This window comes from Alexandromys fortis, unplaced genomic scaffold (genome assembly GCF_014885135.2).
Source record: "Alexandromys fortis isolate MF-2015 unplaced genomic scaffold, M_Fortis_MF-2015_v1.1 scaffold_42, whole genome shotgun sequence".
Taxonomy (NCBI): domain Eukaryota; kingdom Metazoa; phylum Chordata; class Mammalia; order Rodentia; family Cricetidae; genus Alexandromys; species Alexandromys fortis.
In genome coordinates this window covers 839291-858374 of record NW_026067934.1, presented here as the reverse complement: position 1 = coordinate 858374, position 19084 = coordinate 839291, and the positions used below count along the sequence as shown (strand labels likewise).

The 19084-nt window shown below is 47.9% G+C and overlaps 1 protein-coding gene across 4 annotated transcripts; it reads right to left on the bottom strand.

The window, feature by feature from the left end:
• Window positions 1-817: 817 nt before the first annotated feature.
• On the bottom strand, window positions 818-18914 carry Akap8 (A-kinase anchoring protein 8). Of its 4 annotated transcripts, none has more exons than XM_050145961.1 (14): window positions 18776-18914; window positions 16723-16761; window positions 15721-15753; window positions 14985-15264; window positions 14085-14574; window positions 13567-13696; window positions 13330-13376; window positions 11969-12002; window positions 10230-10317; window positions 7767-7908; window positions 7409-7502; window positions 6109-6239; window positions 3742-3837; window positions 818-2654 (listed from the first exon to the last, which is right to left on the bottom strand). In XM_050145961.1, exons 1-14 carry the CDS (start codon window positions 18792-18794, stop codon window positions 2214-2216), a joined length of 2064 nt encoding a protein of 687 aa, XP_050001918.1. In that variant the 5' UTR covers window positions 18795-18914; the 3' UTR covers window positions 818-2213. The 4 variants fall into 4 exon arrangements, with proteins under 4 accessions (XP_050001918.1, XP_050001921.1, XP_050001919.1 ...); XM_050145964.1 differs by lacking the exon at window positions 18776-18914 and adding an exon at window positions 18273-18424; XM_050145962.1 differs by lacking the exon at window positions 14985-15264 and having other exon boundaries at window positions 18776-18909.
• Window positions 18915-19084: the final 170 nt, after the last annotated feature.

Genomic DNA, 19084 nt, shown 5'->3' with positions numbered 1-19084 from the left:
GCCATGTGTGTGCTGGGACTTGAACCCAGGTCCTCTGGAAGAACAGTCAGTGCTCTTAACCACTGAGCCATCTCTCCAGCCCCAATAGCAATGTTCTCAACTGCTGAGACATCTCTCTACCACTAATTTTATTTTTAGATTTTTGAGACTTGGCCATCCTAGAACTCACTTTAGGTACCAGACTGATCTCAAACTCACAGCCTGTCTCCCAAGTGCTGGGATTAAAGGTGTGTGCCCCCCCCCCCCCGTTTTTCAACCCAAATAATTATTCATCTTGGAGAATGAACTTACTTATTTCCATACACAAAAGTATGAAGCATCCCATGTAGTTTGACAGAGTGCAGAAATACACACTGAAAATCACCTTTCTCAATGGCAGGCCTACTTAAACAGGTGGGTCTCTAGAGTTTGAGGCCAGCCTGGTTTATAGAGACCAACTTTTATTCGATGATCCCAATATTCTGGAGGCTGAGGCGGCAGGAGAGGTGCATAGAGACACTGTGTCAAAAACAAAGCTGGAGAGACGTCTCATCAGCTGTGGAGTTGGATCGCCAGGCTCACCTGCGGTGGGAGTCTCCCGCAAGCAGTCCTCTGCAGTCCGTTCATGTGCACTCATTAAATAAGTAAATGTAAAGAAAATAAATGCCGCTCGCCATGAGGCCCTTGGTTCCATTCCCAGAACACTCTTCAGACCACACCTGAGCAGCAATGAACAGAAATGTTTCAGTAGCATTGCTTTATTGCTTAAGTTTTGACATTGATATTCCCATCGAAGTTCATCTCATATCCCAGTAATGCTCCTTGACAGAAGTGCTGATAGAATTCTACAGTATTTTATTGCCTCTTTTATAATTAATAATCACCACTGGCTGATGTTTCCAAGATGTGAGCTGTATACCGTCCAAGGATGGAAACAACATTGTAATTTCAAAAGGAAAAAAAAATCATTCTGATCCTAAAAAACTTGGTACATGCTACCTTAAACATACTTCCTTTTTCAGATTCAGAACTACCAAACTATTGCTTGGAACGGGAAATATCTTCATTAACTGTATGAGCTTTTTACAGATAGAGCCCATCTATGGGAATTTATATGTGTTTTCCATCAATGGACTAATTTCATGCTTTCTTCCTAAAAACTTGTATGTGGGAATAATGGAATTAAGAGACAACAAAACTAACATCCTGCATTAATGGTGAGATGGAACACAAAGAGGTAAAACATGAGCCAGGCAGTGGTGGCGCATGCTTTTAATCCTAGCACTCGGGAGGCAGAGGCAACAGGTGGCCTGTGAGTTCAAGGCCAGCCTGGTCTACAAGAGTTCCAGGACAGGCTCTAAGGCTACAGAGAAACCCTGTCTCGACCCCCCCCCCCCCAAAGGGCTCAACATGAAACTGATCAGCAAGCACAACCTATGGAAAGCTCCAGGGGCTTTCTCAGACCTCATGCACAGGCCAAGGCCAATGCTGTGATTATGACAGAGAGGGAACATAGAATACAGCACATTATAATAACCAAAATCCAGCTGGTCATGGCTGTATACACACGGTCCCAGTATTCCAGGGCTGAGACAGGAGGATTGAGTTCTGAGGTCAGTGTGGGCCAAGCAATATGCTATCTCAATGCCAAAGTTAAAGTAACCAATCGAATTAAAAAAAAAAATGTCGCCAAGCAATAGCGGTGCACACCTTTAATCCCAGCACGCAGGAGGCAGACAGGTGGATCTCTGAGTTCCAGCCTGGTCTACAGTGTCTTGAAAAGCTCTCACCCACATGGATGTTCGAACCATTATGTTCCACATACCATGAAGGTAAATAAGGGAATCCCCCTAAATAATTAAAAAAAAAAAAAAACAAAAAAAAAAACAAAAAAAACTTGAGCAAGTTATATTCCTATCATCAAGCTGTTTCCCAAGCAAAAGACAAACCCCACAAAACAAACCCCACATTCTGTCAGTTGCTGTATTTACCAAGCATCAGGAAGATCTACTTTATTAGTCTAACTGCAGTGCAGACAGCCAAAGGCCACTTGGGAAATGTTTACCTCTTTTTGTATTCTAACAGAGGTGGGAAGCCATCCACTGTACAGCATCAGCCCTTGAGGTACATTGGAAGGAAATGGCTGAGTCTTTCCACCAAGTAACACACACCCTAGTACTGCTTATAAATCAAAGAGAAAACAAAACACATCCCTTTGAACAGAGAGAAAGAGGTCATTCCGTGGGGGTATCTTTAGAGTCTGCATCAGTTTGCTCCATTTCATCGTCCATGATTCCTGGGATAGCTGTAACAGGTATGGTGCTCTCTGTTGCAGCTATGAATGCTTCATTTCTGGCCTCAGTGGCCTCGCTTCTAGCTTTGTCTTCGGTGTTCCTATTTTCAGACGCTGTTTCACAGGTCTGCTCTCCCAGCGACTTTTCAGTGTGGGGGTCACCACTGGTCTCTGTTGTGTCCACAGGGCCTTCCTTTTCAGCTAGAACTTCATTACGCTCTACAGCTGGCTCTCCTTCCCCCTCTACAGCTCTCACGGCTGCTGTAATCACCTCTGCTAAGACTTCTGCAGCTACTTCCTCTGGAGTCTCTTCCTTCCCTCCAACATTGTCATCTCCTTCTGTCTCAAGATCAACTGTTTCATTGGCAAAAGGATCCTCACCCTGAACAAAGAGGAAACACAAATCAGTGCTAGAGCCAGAGGCCCAGTTTGTGAGGAGCTGTGGTTTTGAGGAAGTCTGCAAAGCAGCATACTGCAGCTTTCAGCTGATTACTTTTATTTATCGAGAACTTCACACACACAGAAGTACTGTACTCATACCATTTCCCCTCTCCTTGTTCCAACTCTTCCCATGTTTCCCTCTGTCCTCAAATTCATGGCCCCTTATTTGTTAATCATCATGCACATTTTGGGAAGGGAGTGTCAGGGATGAAAACCTAGTTATCACATATGCTAATAAACAAGTACTCCACCACTAGTGCCACCCAGAGACCCTATCTACAGTTTTAGCCTGGTGTTACAGCCCTGGCTGGCCTCAAATTTAGTAATCCTCTTGCATCTGGCTCCCAAGGGCCAGTACTTTAGGTACGTGCCACCACATTTTTAAGCACTTTTAACTTTTTGTAGTTTACTTCATTGTTTTGTTATGAGACCAGGCCTTCCTTGGCTCCAGGGTAGCAGGGACGACAGGCTACTAAGCAGCACCACATCCCCATTCACAGACCGGCAAGTCTCTAGAAACCCCAATGTCACAGATCCAGCCTTCCTGGTATTTTTCTTTTCTTTTTTTTTCTTGGTTTTTCAAGATAAGGATTCTCTGTAACTTTGGTGTCTGTCCTGGAACTTGCTCAATAGACCAGGCTGGTCTCGAACTCACAGAGATACACCTTTTGTCTCTGTGTCCTGAGTGCTGGAATTAAAGGCGTGCACCACCACCACCCGGACAGCCCTCTGTGTTTTAATGTCTTTCAATTTTTTTTTTTCCAAAATTCAGAAATGCTAGCCAGGTATGGTGACATGTGCCTGGTCTACAGAGGTAGGTCTAGGACAGCCAAGGCTGTTACATAGAGAAATCCTGTCCTGAAGGAAACAAAACAAAACCCAAAAACTCAAATAAACATATAAACAAACAAGTAAATAGTAAAAATTCAGAAATAAATGCTGGTCACTGTACTCTGGCTACATTCCATATAAATCTCCCACCACCCCCTCCAAGGCTTTTTTGGCTCACTAGAGTCACAAATACAAACCTTGAGGTATTTTTCCAGCATCTTCACTATATGTTTATTGTTCAAAACACTCTTAGCCACATGGAGACTTGTTTTCTTGAACTGCTCAGCAGCCAACTGCAAAAGGCAACCAAAAGTAGGCTTTGTAAAATAGCCCAGAGAAACCAAAAACTAGCTAGTATATGTGATGGCTACTTTAACCGTCTCCTTGACACAACCCAACCACCTGGAAGAAAGTCTCAAAGCTGTACTGAGTCAGGGGGTGGCACCAACTCCTGGACTGCGTATATAAGAGGAGAGAGAACCAGCTGATCACTAAGCACGCACACATCCATTCTCTCTAATCTAAAGTGACAGCTGCTGCAGGCTCCACCTGGACTTCCTCGAAACGATGTACTACAACCTGGAATTGTAACCCTTTCTTCACTAAGTTGCTTATGGCCAGGGTATTTCCCACAAGAACATCAAGCTACTCAGCCATAACATATATACAGAGGACCCAGCTCAGATCCACTGAAGGTTCTCTGATCTCTGAGAGCCCCCATTGAGTCCCGGTGGTCCATTGATTCTGTGGGCTGTGTTCTCAGGGGGTCCCTGGTTGGGGGTATTTTATCACAATTAAGAAATGAAACTAGGGGGCTGGAGAGATGGCTCAGCGGTTAAGAGCATTGCCTGCTCTTCCAAAGGTCCTGGGTTCAATTCCCAGCAACCACATGGTGGCTCACAACCATCTGTAATGAGGTCTGGTGCCCNGCACGGCAACTGATCTGTTCATCCAACGGACAGAAGACTGAAGACTGAATGACCAGAGCCCACTGTCTAGACAAGAAATCATGAAAGGAAAGAGATCAGCTTTATGGAAGCTGCGGGAGTGGCAGAGGGTCACCTAACTATCGGTTCACGAGGATCTCTCTCAACTCAACATCCTCCTCTATAGGATGGAACTAAGAACCGCTGCTGCCTTGCCGAGCGAGTTTAAAGGCTAAATGTCACGTGGTATGGAGAGGTCACAGCAGTGTCCCTGGCATAGAGGCAGAATGTGAACTCTTAGTAGGACCGAACCTTCTGATCCTGGGAACTAAACATCTTCTCCTCTCTTCTTTCTTCCTTCCTTCCTTCCTTCCTTCCTTCCTTCCTTCCTTCCTTCCTTCCTTCCTTCCTTCCTTCCTTCCTTCCTTCCTTTCTTTCTTTTTTGAGACAGGGTTTCTCTGTAGCTTTGGAGCCTGTCCTGGAACTAGCTCATGTAGACCAGGCTGGCCTCAAACTCACAGAGATCCGCCTGCCTCTGCCTCCGGAGCCCTGGGATTAAAGGCGTGGGCCACCACCGCCCAGCCCTGGTACTCCATCTTGACTGACAAGCTAACCTAATGGTCAGCAATGTAGCCATACCCATTCTATCAACTGTGGTTGTTCTGCCTATCTAAAGCAGTTGTGCTGCACTGCACAGACCTCTGGACCCAGAGCATCCTTAACTGCAGGGAACTGATTTCATGGCCCCTTCAGGTAACAAACTAAAAGGACATCCAAATGTCCTATAAAATGGTCTTGGTGTTTGTACAGATCTATGCATATTCTCCCTGTATTTTAAGCCTAACTTATAAGCCTAACATAACAAAGGCTGTGCTATCAGCTATGGTAAGGTATTGGCTGGGGAACATTAAAGAATTGCAGTGTGTTCAGTATAGTTGCAATTCCTCTATCAAATGTTTTCAATCCTCCGTTAGTTCAATCTGTGACTGTGGAATTCAGAGATGAAGGTAAACTGTATTTACAATCAGACATTTTATGAAAGAAACAACAGCAACAACAAAACCTTGCTAACCCCTGGTTTAAACCTTGCCTTTAGACTCAGCTTCATCATGAAGGAAAAACCAAACCAGTACCAAAACCCAGGTTGGTCCCCCAGGCCACTTAGTTCTGAATGGCCCTTGGCCTCACCTTACAGAAACTCAGTTTCAATTCAGAATTTCAGCTACTATATACAGCCAATCCAGTCACCAAATTTCTACCCCCCACCCCACCTCGAAATAAGGCAAAGATGGATGTGGAGATATACACTGTTAATTCCTGGGAGGCAGAGGCACGTGGGTTTTTGAGTTCCAGGTCAGATGGCGGCTACCCCGTGAGAACCTGTCTGAAACGAGAGAACGAGATAGAGAGAGAGGGAGAGAGAGACCGAACAAGAGAGAATAACAGCCTGCTTCTCAACTCAGCCTCCTCCACATAGGTGGAGTAGCAGTTACATTTCAACTTGCATTTTAATAGAATTGGGAGTGATGGATACAGTAAGACAAGCTCACTGAGCACCTGCTAGTAACTCAAGCACTCCTGGGACAACATCAATAGTTGGTCACTCCAGGAGCCAGTCTGAATCAAAACAAGACTTACCCTTCGGTTATGGTTATGGTCCACAGAGTGCAGATGCCGCTGGAGGAGCTGGTGCTGTGCAGGAATCAGCATGTCACAGGCCATGCAGTGTGCGGCTTCAATCTTCTTGAAGAAATGCTCCTGGCCAATCCCTGGAATCGAACCCATATAAGCAGTTCTTTTCCTCCTCCCCAGCAAGGTCATCATGAGGACAGAAGGTGAGAGGTTGGAACCCACTCTCCTAGCTATCCCTGCAGGAGACCTGCCCCACTGTGAGGTGCTATGCCCACACCTCATCCTTCCAGCTCTGTCGACGGGTTGTTTCACATCGCTCTGATGAGATGCTATGCAGCTTTGTTCTCGTTTCACTGCACCCAGGGCTTCTTTCCACCCCGTGCTTTCCCCACAGGACTTGGCTTCACATTCTTGGTAGCCCTAGGCTGGCACTGCACTGTATTTTTTTTAATTTTTTAAGACTTGCATTTTGCTCGCACATATGTCTGTTCACCACATGTGTGCTTGGTGCCCAAGGAGGCCAGGAGAACTGGAATTGACAGCTGTAAATTGCCATGTTGGTCCTGGGCATCAAATCCAGGACCTCTAGGAGATCAGCCAGTGCTCTGAATGCCAAGGCATTTCTTCAGCTCCTAGACTTTTTTTTTTTTTTTTTTTTAAATTTTCAAGACAGGGTTTCTCTGTAGTTTTTGGAGCCTGTCCTGGAACTAGCTCTTATAGACCAGGCTGGCCTCGAACTCATAGAGATCCTCCTGCCTCTGCCTCCCGAGTGCTGGGATTAAAGGCATGCGCCACCACCGCCCGGCTTGGACTGGTTTTTTATGGTGTAGGGATTAAATAATTCCAGGCCTCATGCACGCTAGTTAAGTACTGCAACACAGAAGAGTTGTTCAAGCATCTGTACCGTCTATTTTTCTTTTTTTTTTTAAATATTTATTTATTCATTTATTTATTATGTATACAATATTCTATCTGTGTACATGCCTGAAGGCCAGAAGAGGGCACCAGACCTCATTACAGATGGTTGTGAGCCACCATGTGGTTGCTGGGAATTGAACTCAGGACCTTTGGAAGAGCAGGCAATGCTCTTAACCTCTGAGCCATCTCTCCAGCCCCGTCTATTTTTCTTCCTCCTCAATCTATTTATTTTATGTGTACAGGCATTCTGTCTATATGCTTGTCTATGTATAGAAGCCAAAAGAGGACACTGGATCTCAGACAGTTGTGAATCAACCCGACTGGAATCAAACCCGAGTCCTCTAAAAAAAGCATCCAGAATAACCTGGACACTGGGATCACAACTGACCTTTAAATGGATCTGGTTTGGGTTTTGGGCTTTCCTTCTCCAACAATTCCTGGCGCCGTTTCTCAATTTTCTTATTCCTGTTTATGATGTACTCCTGGAAGGATGGAAAGATGCCACCAAATGAAATGGAGAACACACTATCTGGACATTTTTCAACTACTCAAAAGGGTGAGAAGATTCTAGTGTGGCAGCTCCAAGATCAAAACTCGCCGTGGTTAGAACTATTATCACTCTGTGACACAGGAACACATACAATAGTTTCCATTTGGGGAAAGAAACTGGATTATGTTTAGGCCTCTCATTCCCTGTAATCCTCTGCAGGCTCTAATGCTGGCAGGGCTTTCCATGAAGACTTTACCTGGAGGAACTCCACTGTCTTGTCGGGCAATTTGGTACTTATAAATCGCAATGTCTCTTTATGAAATTTGCTTTGCAGATGCTTTTGGATTTCTTCATCTTCAAAGCTACGAAACTTGCATACAGAACAGGCAAACTGAATCCTAGAAAGGCAACACAGAAAGGAATCACTAGTTCTTCTCTGAGTACAGAATGCATTCAGGAAACAGGATTCTTGTCCTTAAGGGAGTTCAAAGAGAGCGCCTCCCAGTCTCTCTTAGGTGTTGAGCAATGAACCCAGCAAGGAGACAGGAATTACTGTAGGTCCTGTCTGAAGAGTGTACAGCCTCTCAAATATTTTCTGAAAACTATTCCATCAGTAGCATACCAGCTGTTCCGGGCCAAAAAGAACTCTCTAAAGTGATGAAAGAAATGGAAACATTCACAGGTCCTTTAGGTAGGGCTGATGATAAACTACTAAAAGTTGTGGGGAAACCGGGCAGTGGTGGCGCACACCTTTAATCCCAGCACTCGGGAGGCAGAGGCAGGCGGATCTCTGTGAGTTCGAGGCCAGCCTGGTCTATAAGAGCTAGTTCCAGGACAGGCTCCAAAGGTACAGAGAAACCCTGTCTCGAAAAACAAACAAACAAACAAACAAAAGAAGTTGTGGGGACTCGCTGATATCCCCCTCCCCAGCCCCCTCTGTGTAGCCTTGACTGTCCTTGCCTGCCTCTGGCTCCCAAGTGCTGGGATTAAAGATGTGCACCACCATGCCTAGATTTCTCTAACAATCTTAAATTTCTTTGAAATCCTTGGTCATTAGTGCTGAGATTGAAGATTAAAAACAGAACAAAACAAAAGAATATAAGATGCGAGGCCACAGATGTAATTCAGTTATTATAGCATTTACTTGGCATGCAATGGGTATTATCCCCAACAAAAATGTCACCTCTTCCTCTGGCATGAATGAAGATACCCAGACCTTCTCATCATTTCTGAATCAAGGGGCGTATACATCTGCCCGCTATGTGTGTGGGTGCACAAACAATAGGAGGCTAGACATCCTGCTCTATCACTCTACACCTCATTCCTTTCAGACAGGGTCTCTCACTGAACCTGGAGCTGGGCTATCAGCCAGCAAACCCGTGATCCTTCTGTCTCACCCCCACCCCCTAGTGTTGAGCTACAGATGTACATGGCTATGATGGGCTTTTCTTGTAGGTGCTGGGGATTTGAATTTAGGTCCTTATGCTTACATAGCAAGTGCACCTACCTACAGAACCATCACCCCAGACCAAATGACTTTTTAAAAATTTCATTTATTGGGGAGGGGAGCATGTGTTTGTGCAGAGTTCAGAGGACAATCTGTGAGAGCTGGCTTTCTCCTACCAGGCGGATCCCAGGAATCAAACTCAGGCAACTGGTGTGGAACAACTGTCTTTATCCATTGTACCAATCCAAATCAAAGGTTTTGGTGAACTTCTAGGAAAAGATGATTTTGTGTTTTGTCGATTCCTAGTTTCTACTGTTAGGACCTCTTTTGCTAAGCATTTCTCTGCACAGGAAAATTATGGTAGTACCTGAGCCTTAAGACAAGGATAGTAGTTTGGAGAAATTGCTCAATGAGTAAGGCACTTGACACCAAGCTTAAAAGACTCACATGGATCTGCAGGAAACCACAGGATGGAAAGAGAACCAACTCGTACAAACTGTCCTTTGACTTTCATAAGCATGCTGTGGCAGATGAACACACACACACACACCTCTGCATAAACACATGCCCTACCCTGCAATCAATAATAAATTTAAGAAATCATTTGGTCTGGGGAGATGGCTCTGTAGGTAAGAGTACCTGTTATGTAAGAAGCAACAAACACTAATGCAGCGACTCTGATTTCCAACCAGTAGCTGCTTAATCAATGAATCATGACAGACAGACCCATGGTGTATACTACAACAGCACTCTATGGGTCTGGCATTTTACCATTCTTCTATTCTGAGACAAATGTGGCCAGCAGAATCTCATACACATATATTCTCACTCTGTTGAATTCCAGAGATTGACTAGATTTGGACAGAATACCAAGACATCCTCCTCCTGCCACTTCTGTCAAATGAAGGTCACTTTCTGGGAGGCTGAATGCCAAGTCAGCAGACAGGACTGGGCATCCCTTCGGCCTGCTGATGGGCACATCTGACCTCCACAGTCCTAGCATAAAGGCCCTAATCCCAACAATGAGGAAAGATGGTAGTCTCTGAGGCAGATTCTTGGAGCAAAACCAGAAGGCTAACTACATGCACCTTTCACACACTTCTCTAAGTCATACCTCCCAATAACCTGGCTAAGAGCTCCTGACAGCTGGAGTTACATCAAACCAAACTCCTATGCGTTACAGAGGGAGGACAGGTAAGCTTGGGGAAGTAGACAGTGCCCAGACTCTTTACCTAGCCTGTCAATCTGCCTCACTGGCCTGTCAGCTGTTACCTGTCAGCTGCTCGGTCCCGCATCCTGTCTCTCCTCCTTTGCTTCTCCCGTCTTTTCTTCACATCCTCGTCTTCATCCTCCTTTTCTCCTGTAACAGAAAAGTCCCCTCGAGACACTGAGGAGCCTGCAGGCAAGGTCAGCTCCAGGGCCAAGTTGGATGCTGCAGTTTGGCAGCCACACCTTGTGCCCATCTTCCATTTCTTTATTGTGGCAGAGCCAGGACCCCCACGGCACTGAGGAGCTGTTAGAGGCTCCTATGTACCAGGACCTTTGATGAGAACCCAAAGGAGTTGCCTCACTCCTCCCATGGCCTGATGGGCAGAGGCCCATCCCACTCATGGCCACCTAGTCTGTTCTGTCCCAGCCTACTGGTCCAATATAGCACTCTGTTGTTGGGTCTTCTCCCATGTCACTCAAAGAGCAGCAAATAACCCCACGGAGGCAGAAGTTGAAGGCCTCAGAAAATAAAGCAAGCTGCACTGCCGCCCTCCATCCCACCTCTAGGTGGGCTGTGGTGACCGTCCAGTTGGCCTCACCTGAACTAAGGACTCAGCAGGTCTGACAGTCCTTGCTGGCCCGATCTCTATCTTCCACTCAGAAAACCAACATCCTTGGACTTTCCCAAGGCTGAGTGGGAAGCAATCCTAGAAACAAAAATGGGAAGAGACCAATTGGTCCTCCCATCCATCCCCTGGGCTGGCATAGCTCCCAGGAGAGCCCTGTGGACAGTATCTCAGCATGAGACCACGCCAGATCCCCAGGCTCAGAGTCAGGGCTGGATGCTGAAAAAAGGTTGTATAAGCATCTGAACTGTAACCCCTACCCCTGATGCCAGTCCCGAGACTGTCCCACGAAGATGGCGACCGGCGTGCGCTGCTCAGAAGCCTCTCAAAAGGACGTGTGGGACTTTTGGCAAGAGGTCACTGCCTGAAACTATGACTGCTGTTTAATAGCATAGTCATCCCGGTTGGGTAGCAGGACCTGTGCGCAACAAACATGTCACCTTTGCTTTAGCATTTACCGGCTGCATGATCTGCTGAAAGCTGGGGAGGAATCCCGTGCTGTGGGCAAAACTTTAATGTGCGGGGTGGGAACATCTGAGGAAGTTAACCCAAGAACCTTAAAGGAGCCAAGGGCCTGCACATCATAAGGGGTGAAGGCCAGCCTGTGATCATGGAGGGAAATCAGCTAGGACAGGCCCACAAGAACATGGAGAAAGACCAAGTAGCTGCAGAGTGAATCTAAGGTCACCCTTGCAACCTCAAGACCAACCACAGCAGGTATTTGTTCTCTGTCCACACAATCAAAGCTGCCAGTATTTCTGGCATACACTGAGGTTGATGATTGAGAACAAAAACAAGCAAAACAAAACAAAACAGAAAACCCCCAAAAACCAAAAAACTAGATGGCAGGAACAGCAAAGATGGGCCAGAATATGGGAAAAGGGAATAAAAAAAGGGGCCTCTTTCTCTTCAGATTTTGGAAATACACTTTCCTACCATGGGTATCTGGTGATACCCAGAGATGGGCTCCCCAGTTCCTATAACCTATATCTATATCCACTGAGGCAAATGAATTTTTTCAAGCAAATCCTGCCCCAAAGACTGGAGCAAAGCTTTGGGGGTGGTTCCCACAGTGTAGACCCACTGCACAGCTGCAACTCCTCTACCATGCCATGGAGCTCGGCAGTGAGTGCGGGTCAGACAGGAAGGCTGCAAAGGATACTGGGTGATGCCTACCTTTTTGTTTCCTGGAGTCACAGAATTCATCCTCCTAAAAAAGGTAAACATAATGTCAGGCAGTGAGGTGGAAGTTCCAAAATTCTCTATAAGCAGCCTAGGCCCTAATACCTAATGTGTGGTCTCACCACAGACCCTGGCCTGCTATGGTGCTGGGAAATGAGGCAGTATAAGGGAAACCTCAGAGCCATAGAGCAGAGCCCAAGTGCCCTGTTATGATTCACTGCCACTAGAAGACTACAAAGGGGGCTTGGAGAGTTGGCTCAGTGGTCAACAGCACTTGTTGTTCTTGGAGAAGACCTGGGTTCAATCCCTGGAAGCCACATGGTGGCTCACGAACATCTGGACATCTAGTTACAAGGCATCTAACACCTCTGACCACAGGCATGCACGCAAAACACTTTTATACACATGAAATAATAAACTATTGAAGAAAAAAGTCACTAACTTGGTTCTCTCCAAAGTGATAGAACCTGCCTGGTGTGTGTGTGTGTGTGAGAGAAAGAGAGGTGGCAGCAGCAAATCCCATATAGTCCACTAGTAGGAGAAGCAGCTCTGGTTTGTATTATTCTAATTCCAACACTGATTGGAAATAGGCTTTCTCAACTTCCAATTAGGATAAATTTATCCTAACAAATTAGGATAAATAGAGAGCCGATGATTATCTAAACAGAGTCAATGCCTTGGACAAGAGATATGCAGAGACTTCCATCATCAAGAGCTAAGTCAACTGAACGGGGAACAAGCAAGACTCTCACAAAAGTGTCAAGGCTGGGTAGAGCCAGGTGGAGAGTGACAGAGCACTTGAAGGGCACTGTTTAAGCTTTGGATTCCATTTCTTGCCACCCAGAAGAGAAAAGCTATTGAAGACCTGTTAGCCCACCCTCACCCTTCTCTCCACCTGACTGCCAGAAGTACCTAGAAGAAATTTTCTAACTCCATATACAGAGAGAAGAAAATTATCCTCCTCAGAAATGTGGTGTGGCCTGAGAACTGGCCTCTGCAGCCACTCCCCAGTGACTGGCTATCAGGACAACAGGCTGCAGACAGAGCCAGCGGCACCCTACAGAGTCCTACAATTAGAAGGCTAATGGCTACATTCAACACAGTAAAGCAAGAGGAATGATTTGGGAGCCTTTTTCTGGGGAAGAGGAAAAGTAGGAAGGGGGACAACTGGTTGGGATGTAATGTATGAGAGGAGAGGGAGTGGGGAAGGAGAGAGTAAGAGAATTGTTACAGGGTGCTCAAGAGATAGGTAGTTGTGTGGTTGAGTCTATCAATATAGCTATTTTCACCTCTGTAAAGAAGAAAGATAAAGGACAGAAGAAACCCCAGAGACAAAGAATCTGTGGTGAACTTACCCCCCTGAATTCTTCATCTCCTGACCGTAGGTCACCAGCTCCATCATCTGCCAAACACAGGCAACAGAAGTTATTAGCCCCTAGGTGGTGGCCCCCAGAGCATAATCATGCTCCCAAGCTCACTGACCAGACTGACAACAGGGGACAAAGTTGCCAGTAAACAATACCACATATCAAGTCTGAGCAGGCAACTTACTCATGTTGCACCTACCCGGTACAGTGGTCCCCAGAGCATACCGTTTTCAGATAAATCTCCTTCGCTGTCAGCTCGGGCCAGTTTGGCATCAGGCTCTTCATACAATGGAAACTGCTTCCGCTTCCTGCCCATGCTGTCTGGTCCAAAGCGCTCAAACCCTCTCCTTCGGGGCTACAGATACAAGCACATGCCATGTAAAGCTAACCTGGGCCAGAAAGTGCCCCACAGATGAGATCAAAGTTTGTAAGAACAAAGAACACAGGCAGGAGAAGCCTTAAAAAGTAAACTGTACTACATTTGGAGTTCAGAGTCAGTGTCATGCTTGAAGAAGCCAGACATGCACAGCCACGTGATTCACCAGGCTGACTCAGGCCGCTCCTGTTCTGTGACAGATGAACTGATGGAGATGATCTAAACCAAGTGGTGTAAACCTAGTAATAGCGAACGGCACACTGGGGAGTAAGAGCGTCACACAGTACAGGCAGGCACACAGCTTTTACCTCAATAAAGCTGCCAGGAAGAAAAGGCAAGAAGACCTGACATAACTTGGTGAACTTACCCAATCCCGTATCCGCGTCTGGGACCGGCCACATCCATAAGGCATGGTGCTACCAAAACCGCCCACCCCCTGCACGCCCATCATGCTGTAGTCAGGGGCCATGGACTGGGAGAAGAGGGAAGGAGGTGGCCTGCTGGTGGAGGGCCCAGCCAGACCACGCCCACCCATGTAGTTCAGCTCATTCCAGGCAGCAGGCAGGGGCTCCGAGGACGATGAGGGTGGCATGAAGGGATCACTGCGTACGAAGGTGCTGGAGTTGCTCCGGTCTTGGAATCGGGTCTGGCCCTGGCCCCGGCCCCTCATGAAGCCATCAAGGGAGCCCCGTTCTGGTGTTGGGTCCCGACAGTCATTGAATGTCCCACCAAAGCTACCATTGCGGTCAGCCCCCAAGTCAAACTCATAATCATAGCTGTAGCTGGGGCGATAGGGATTCTGCTCAGGCAAACAGGGCCTGGAGTCATAGGGCTCATACGCCTGGAAGCGGAAGGAGCTGCAAGGGAAGTACACAACCTGTTAGGAACAGCCAGGGTACTGGCTAAGCCACCTGGGCCACCCAATCATCAGTCCTAACCTTACATTAAGCTGACCTCCTTAGATTCAGTACAGAAAACCAAACCACCCAGTATCCATTTAAATGCCCAGAAGGCAAAACAGCCCAAGACCTCATTCAAACATTGCTAACAAGAAAGAGCATGAATCCTTGCCAGATGAAGACAAAGTCTGGAATTAACTAAATCAGCCAACAGTTTAGTCTTCAAGTCTTACTGCAGCACCCCTACTCCCTGTAGGGCCCAACTCCTGTCTAATACACAAGAGCAGGAAAGAAGCCTTTCTAAGAGTTGGTACCCACCCCCACCTCATGATGCCAGAAAGTGATTCCACCAGGAAAGGTTTAATCACCTGTCTCGGTCCTGTATGCCCTCCCCACCGCTGCTGGTCCCACCCCTGCCTCCTTCCTTGGACAACATGTCCAAACGCTGGTTGATCTTGGCAATGAGCGAGTCAGAATTGTCAGTGCACGGCTCTGGTGCAAAAGAGGCCATATGCATGGCAGAGCTCCCAGCTGCCAGGCCACCATCACTGGCCTTGGTGGCCTCCCATGAGGCTGGGCCATAACTGTAAGGCGCTCCCGCAGAGACATTCGTATTCTGGGCGTTGTAGTAGCTGTAGTTGTCATAACCTGTCAGAAGAAAGAGAAACTATGTCAGACCTCAGAACAGGCTGCCCATGACATCATGCACAGAAGCACTCTTGGTCTTGTAGGGAAAGATTTACCAACATCAAACCACAATACACAAGTGATCAAGACCAGAGATGGGGGCCACAGGTGTTCTACTAGCAGGCTTTCACTAAAGACAGTAGGATTTGTTCCCTAAACAGAGCCAGTGGCAGCTAAGAACCTTGGAATAGCAATTCAGGGTACTGACAAAGACATTTGAGAGCTACAGTTTTTGCACTGTACCCACAATCCCTCTCCAAGTTCAAACTCCCCCTCAGGACAGCCTAGCTCTAGCACTGATACTCAGCACCCAGTGTACACAGCCAGGATGGGAACTGGGGACCTGTACTTCAGCCCATCTGGGTGGCTGCTCAGAGCTTCACTTGCTCCCTCAAGACCCCTTTCAGAAGGTCTTACCTTGCCAGCTGGCCACACTGCTTCCGTATGTACCTTAGGAGAAACAAGACAGAAGGGCTTCAGTGTCAGAATTACAACTCCCCTAGGGACAGCTGCCACCTCACTTCACCAGAAGACAGGCTGTGACAATGTGGCAGAGGTCCTTGGCATGTTTCATAGAAAAGGTACAGAACATATCAACATTTCTCTCCCAGGCCAGCCTGACTTCTCCCCTGAAAGCTAAGGAAAGGAAGGTAAACAGCAGACCCCAGGATGCCGACCTACACCACAGTGCCAACGGAGGGGCCAGTCTGGCCCAGATCTCAGAGATTCCCCGAAGCGGCCCAGTTCTCACCAGGAGCCAATCATACCAACAGGACGTGAGTGGAAAATCAATCCCATCCGAACAATATTATGTGTCTCTGAGACACCACCTCCTGGGACATAAAAAATGGTATATAGAAAAGTGGCTTGCCTCCAAAGGTGCTAGGGACATGTCCTATGACTGGAGAAAAAGAAAAAAAGGGGAAGCCTTTGTGCCCTGGAATGGGGTAGAGTGTGGGGCAGGTTTTAGACTCACAAAAACTTGGTCCACATCCAGTCCACCGTTTTTGTACAGTGCTTGAGTTAAAAACAGGTTTTATCTCTCTAAATGGTGATAGGAAAAGTACCCCCAAAACAAAGCATATTCCAGGACATACCAAATATATAAGGAAATGTACAATTTGTACATAGAGACTAAAAGGGTGTATGTGCTACTGAGGCCCAAACCTGGGGCCACTTGCAATGTCTACTGAGTTCATTCCAGATTTTAAAAGAAAACTGAGTAATGAGAGTGGGCGGAGTGATACATTCTACTTATTATCCAGCCTCTACTCCCTTGCAGTACACAACAGAGTAGTCTTCCAGAGAAAGGGAGGAAGGCAAGGATACTCTGGTGAAGGCAGATGTTGGCTTCTTCTTCAAAGGGGCATCCAGTGTGGGGGAACCCATGATTCAACTCGTCAAGCAGAAACCACTTACCCTGGGTGTTGGCAGGTCCAGCACTCCATGCCCCATAGCCTGTGAAGAGATCACGTGTCAAGATTCTATCCACCATCAAGAAAACGTGGGCTCTGAGAATCTCCCACAATCTAAAGGGTTTTCCTTTGTCAGAAGTGGCAACTGACAATGCCACCCACCCTGCAGCTGGAGACCATCACACTTGACCTGGCTGAACTGAGGTCAAGGCAGAAAAATGAGAGAGCTAAACCTGGGAGGACACAGGACCAGCCACACAGCATCAGGCCATAGCAGCCACCACATAAGTGGGAAAACAGCTCAGGTTGCTGCCAGAAACGCCACATAACTGAGAAACAAGCTGGGAATTTAGTGACATCATTGTAGGGTTGGCTTTCATGTAACTAACAATGTCCTGGGCTTTTGATCCTCAGCCTGACCCTCAGCATTCCTTATCTACCCTACAAACAACACCCATCTGGGCGGGAGGGGATTATATTCTCTTCATTTGTGTCCCTGCAGCCTAGCTCACTGCTTTCCACGGTGGCACAGTCCTTGGTATCAAACAGTCTCACCTTGATAAAGTGAACCATTCTCTCTCTCTCTCTCTCTCTCTCTCTCTCTCTCTCTCTCTCTCTCTCTCTCTCTCTCCAGACTATCCCCCACCCACAATTAACAAAGTCCCTTCAACACCTTGACAGAACAGGCATTCAGCAAGTACCACCAAACCTAACTGCTTACTAACAGCTGAGAGCTGAAGCTCCTCAGGGAACTTAACTGTCCTGAAGAGTTTGCCTTTGTGCCTCTGCAGGCTACGGCTTCCTGACCCTGCCTCACCCCGTTAACCAAGCAGCCCTTGTAACAAACAGTAAGTGAACCACCTCCGGGTACAAACTGTGTCCCTGTGAGACACTAGTCTTTCTAGCAGCCATCAGTCAGTGGGAGGAGGAAAACAGAGAGGCTGTTAGTATTTTAACAGTGTATGTGAAGTTTTTGGTATGTAGAAAGTGGAGTCACCATGAAGTTCCCTAACCTGAGGAACACAGGGCAGGGTTCTGACAGGTATCTGGATCATCTAGGATCTGAAAGGTCAAGAGCACTACGACGTCCGCGTGCTCATCACATCTCAGGTCTCTGCCAAGTCCATTTCCAGGTATTTCAAGATCCTTCCTTTCTCCAGCAGCTCAAAGTTGCCAACAACTCCCTGAGCCCATTTCGAGTCCCATTCCTTGAGTTCCAACTGTCTCCTGCACGTAAATTTCGGCCCAGAGTAAAGGCCTCCCCGGAGGTTCACATTCTAGAGATTAACGCTCGAAAATTGAGGCCTAACTACAAAAAGATGCTAAAAATTTAAGTTAGGAAAGGCAACGTTTCCGCTTTGGCCATCCCTTGGTCCCTCTAGGCCTCCGTAATGTTACAGTTAAGCGCTCCAGTCCCTCAGTAAAGTGACACTTAGGAGGACGGCTAATCTGCAGTCCTGGTTGGAGAACATCAGGTTTTGCACAAAACCACGCAGTACCTGACCCTCAATGCCCGGTCCTTGGAGGAGTCCACCTCCCAGAAGCAGCACATACCGCGCACACTGCAGAGACCCTGCCAGGTCGTTCCGAGGGGTCGCACCGCTGGGCTTTGGGAAAGCAAGGCACAGGGCACGTGCTCAACGGCGGCCGCCAGCTGCAGACGAATTGTCGGGACTCCGCCCGCGGCCGCCGAGGCCCTGGCCGGACCTCACCCCCGCGCGCCCTAGCCCCGCCCCTGGGGACGCCATTTTGTGGCGTCTTCGGAAGAGAAGGCGGGACTGAGACCACCAGGGTAGTCGGGTTCGGGCCGGGCCGAGATCCTCCAGCTTTGAGTGGTGAAACCGGCCCAAGGCGCCTCCAGAAACCCTCGACCTCGGCCTCCGCGCCTCAGCCGCCTTCCCCCGCGACTGCGTGGAGGCCCAATAAGCGCCGCGCGCGCGTCCCGGCATACGCTCCGCAGGAGCGGGCTGCGGCGAGCGCGTTCCGACCGCCCGCTAGGCCCGCGTACCACCGCGCGGCAGTCTTTCTTCTGTGCGTGCACAGTAGCCCGTACTAACCTCCGTAGCCTTGCTCCATGTCTCCGACGCGTTCCGCCAGCAGACCCTTTTCTTAGCGTCCCCTGGAACGCATGCGTTCAACGTGCCGTCTGCTACTGAAAAACGAAGGACCTACGTCCCTCCTCCTAGCACTACCATTGGTTGGTCTCCAACTGAGCCCGCCCCAGCCGCCCCACCTAGCCTTCCTGGTTGCTAGGCTCTGGAGTTGAGCCTCAAGGGTAAGCTAGTGCGCAAGAGCATCCAGGTTCGCGCACGCGTGAGCTTCTCTAGCGCGTCCACCCGCGCGCAAGCGCACTTAGTCTCTGGACA